Source organism: Penaeus monodon, chromosome 15, assembly GCF_015228065.2.
Source record: "Penaeus monodon isolate SGIC_2016 chromosome 15, NSTDA_Pmon_1, whole genome shotgun sequence".
Classification (NCBI taxonomy): Eukaryota; Metazoa; Arthropoda; class Malacostraca; order Decapoda; family Penaeidae; genus Penaeus; species Penaeus monodon.
This window is the reverse complement of record NC_051400.1, coordinates 22419272-22421307: the sequence shown is the minus strand read 5'-3', so window position 1 is coordinate 22421307 and position 2036 is coordinate 22419272. Positions and strand designations below refer to the sequence as shown.

Sequence of the window (2036 nt, the reverse complement as noted above, 5' to 3'; positions counted from 1 at the left end):
GCTTAAATCATGTCCCTTCGTCGATTTCCACCCTTTTGTTGGATCGCCAACATGTCTTAAACGTTCCCCCCCATCTGCATTTTTGTCTTCCAAAAGGACATTTTCCTCGTCCTCATCTGCTGCGTCGATGTCACCGTCTCCGTCCTCATCAGCAGCGATAACGTCGTCTCCATCGAAATCGCCGTCTCCGTCCTCATCACCAATGTCAGCAATATCGACATCTCCATCGCCGTCCCTGTCTGCAGCTTTCACATCATCTTCGTCGACGTCCCCATCATTATCGATATCAGCGACTTGTATATCTTTTTCGTCAATATCTCCATCATTATCTGTATCCAAGACGTCGTCCTCGTCTACATCACCGTCCGCATCGGTATCGCCGATGATCATGTTCTGATTTCGAATGTCCTCCTCGTCCACATCGCCGTCCCCGTCTTTGTCTTTGTGGTCCTCCTCAACTTCCTTCTGGAATGACCAGCTGAATACAGGGACAGCTGGCACCTGTGGCTCAGGTGCTTCTAGGTCAACCGTGGAAGATGTCCTAGAAAGAAGTCACATATTCAAAACACTGTAAAGTGCACTTTGTGTTCATATTGCATCGTATAAAAAATACATATATATTTGTATGAATAAATGCATCTGGCATACCAAAATTTAATTATGATCAAACCAAATCACATAATTTATCTGTCACATCACATATTTGCTTTGTTTTCACTTCAACATAAAATTCATAATCAATATAGTAACTTAAAATCATTATATGCCCAAAAAATCAACGCCTGATGCCAATACTCACCATTCACCTTCTCCGGCTCCGTTCACGGCAGCGACGCTGACCTCATAGCTGACCTCCTCCTCTAAGTCGGCGAGCTTGACCATCCTGGTGGAGGCGGGGATGTGCCCTGGTAATGTTTCCCAAACTCCCTCCTCCCCGTCCTCAACTACTTTCTGGTACCTGACTTCGTACCCGAGGATTACGCCCTGAGGATCGTCGGGAAAGGGTCCCCCTCACGAAAAAAAAGGACGTCAGCGCCCTTTGTTCGCACCCTCCAGGTCGTGACTGGCCCAGGTCTGTAAAATTTTATTCCTACATTATTTTTTAAAAAAAAATTCCAAATGTTTTTACAAGGGTTTACCCCATTTCCGAAATTAAATTTGATAGGGGAGGAAAAGATTTTTTAAAATTTGATTGAAAAAGAGGATTGGGGGGTTTTCCCCCCAGACCCCCTTTGGCATCGTGAACCCCACTGGGGGCCCGCGGGAGGGCCCCCGTGTATTTCTGTTTTGGGCAACGTGATGGGGGCGGGGGAAATTGGTTTGAAGGGGCGGAGACCCTTTAGTCGGCGCAGCTCAGGCCCGTCGCCCGGGAAAATCTCCTGGGGGGCGCTGTGGGCTACTCCTCCCAGTACTCCACCTGGAGGAGAAAAAGACGATAGCAGTATGTCGTCGACTCATGTGATTTACAAAATCCCTTTGAAAGTGTTTGGTAGTCTTAACATAGAAAAATTTAAGGTCCCCGTATTTTAATTTGGGCATAAAAATGCAAAAAAAAATTTAAAAGCACGCCCAAACCTTAAACCCAAGGGAGAGGACCTTTTTCGGGGAAATTTCTTCGTCATGGTTCCAAAGGGGGAAAAACTTTCCGTTGCGTCAGCGGGGGAAACCCCTGACCTTCGCGGCCCCTTTGGGGCTCTGGGAAAGGGAGTAAACTCTGTTTCTCTTTTGGACCAGTTCTCCACAGCTATCCGGGGACTTTGCCGGACAGTCGCTTTATATCCGACTTTGGGCTTTCCCAAAACCTTTACGGCTGAAAATCACATAAGGTAGCCTACTCACCGTCCTGGCCAGAGAAGCCTGTGATGACGTCTGCTTCGCCAAGGGGCCTCGCCGTAGGAGTTCCGCGCCTCCACCTTCACCTCGTACTCCTGGTAAGGCGGCAGGTTCTCCAGCTCCAGCTCCGACTGAAAGGGCGGGAGTCTGATATGGTATTTGGCCCAGAGTCGCTGTTCTCGGTTTGCATGATGCTCTGAGAC

The 2036-nt window shown here is 48.3% G+C and overlaps 1 protein-coding gene across 1 annotated transcript in view; it reads right to left on the bottom strand.

Annotated features, from left to right (window-relative positions):
* Positions 1-1011, bottom strand: part of LOC119582253 (surface protein-like) — a 1175-nt gene extending 164 nt beyond the window's left edge. The window contains exons 1-2 of the mRNA XM_037930475.1: positions 800-1011; positions 32-541 (exon numbers count right to left, since the gene is read on the bottom strand). Coding sequence (XP_037786403.1) covers positions 32-541; positions 800-882 — 593 coding nt within the window. The 5' untranslated portion in view covers positions 883-1011. The remainder of the gene's footprint in view (positions 1-31; positions 542-799) is intronic.
* Positions 1012-2036: the final 1025 nt, after the last annotated feature.